This window comes from Meleagris gallopavo, unplaced genomic scaffold (genome assembly GCF_000146605.3).
Source record: "Meleagris gallopavo isolate NT-WF06-2002-E0010 breed Aviagen turkey brand Nicholas breeding stock unplaced genomic scaffold, Turkey_5.1 ChrUn_random_7180001940632, whole genome shotgun sequence".
NCBI lineage: Eukaryota > Metazoa > Chordata > Aves > Galliformes > Phasianidae > Meleagris > Meleagris gallopavo.
In genome coordinates, this window is record NW_011202522.1 from 2,682 (window position 1) to 3,469 (window position 788).

The following is a 788-nucleotide window of genomic DNA, read 5'->3' on the forward strand; positions in this document are numbered from 1 at the left end:
GAACAAGTAGCAGAACACGACTGATTTCTACTTCTTCAGCACAAATCGGGAGCACGCAGGTACATATCAGTGTCAGTACCGGGCGTCTTGGCCAGGAATGCCATCCAAGGAGAGTGATCCTGTGGAGCTGGTGCTGACAGGTGTGGGCCCTGGGGACAGCAGGTGGCTCTGGTTGATCCCAACAGGACCGTGTCCCACAGCTGTACCCTCCATTCATGCGGATCGACATTTCCTGCCTCCCAGCATTTCCCTGAGCCCTGAGGAATGTGTGGAGATAGGGACCAATGTCACCATCCAGTGCTGGAACAAGGACTATGGGGCCACCTTCCTCCTGCACAAGGACGGCTGCTCAGCCCCCATCCAGCGCCAGCACCTCCATGTGGTGGGCACAGCCACCTTCACCATCTTTGGGGTGACCCCAGCTGACAGCGGCACCTACAGGTGCTCCTACCGCCCCTGGGCTTACCCCTTTGTGTCCTCACCCCTTGGCAATAACGTGACTCTGGAGGTGACTCCCACACCTGCACCCCCAGGTGGGTCTGAACCCCATTTGGGTACCCCTGGTGCCGCCCAGGAGTGGCTGTGTCACCTCCTGTCCCTGTAGAGGTGGTGGTTGGGGATGCGATAACCCAAACACCCGGACCACACAGGTGCTGCAGACAGTTCCCATGGGAACCCGGTGGTGGCAGTGGCTGGGGGCTGCACTGCTGCCTTTGTCTTCATCCTCATCTTTGTCGTCTTCCGCCTCCTTGCTGCCCGCAGATGTCGGATACGGAGAGGTGAGAGCC

At 59.4% G+C, this 788-nt stretch overlaps 1 protein-coding gene across 1 annotated transcript; it reads left to right on the forward strand.

Moving 5' to 3' along the window:
* Window positions 1–10: 10 nt before the first annotated feature.
* Window positions 11–781, forward strand: LOC104916754 (leukocyte immunoglobulin-like receptor subfamily A member 6; the record flags this gene model as incomplete). Its single annotated transcript, XM_019611510.1, has 2 exons — window positions 11–533; window positions 651–781. Coding segments are annotated over 2 exons (654 nt in total), but the record flags the coding sequence as incomplete, so codon positions are not given.
* Between the last annotated feature and the right edge of the window lie 7 nt (window positions 782–788).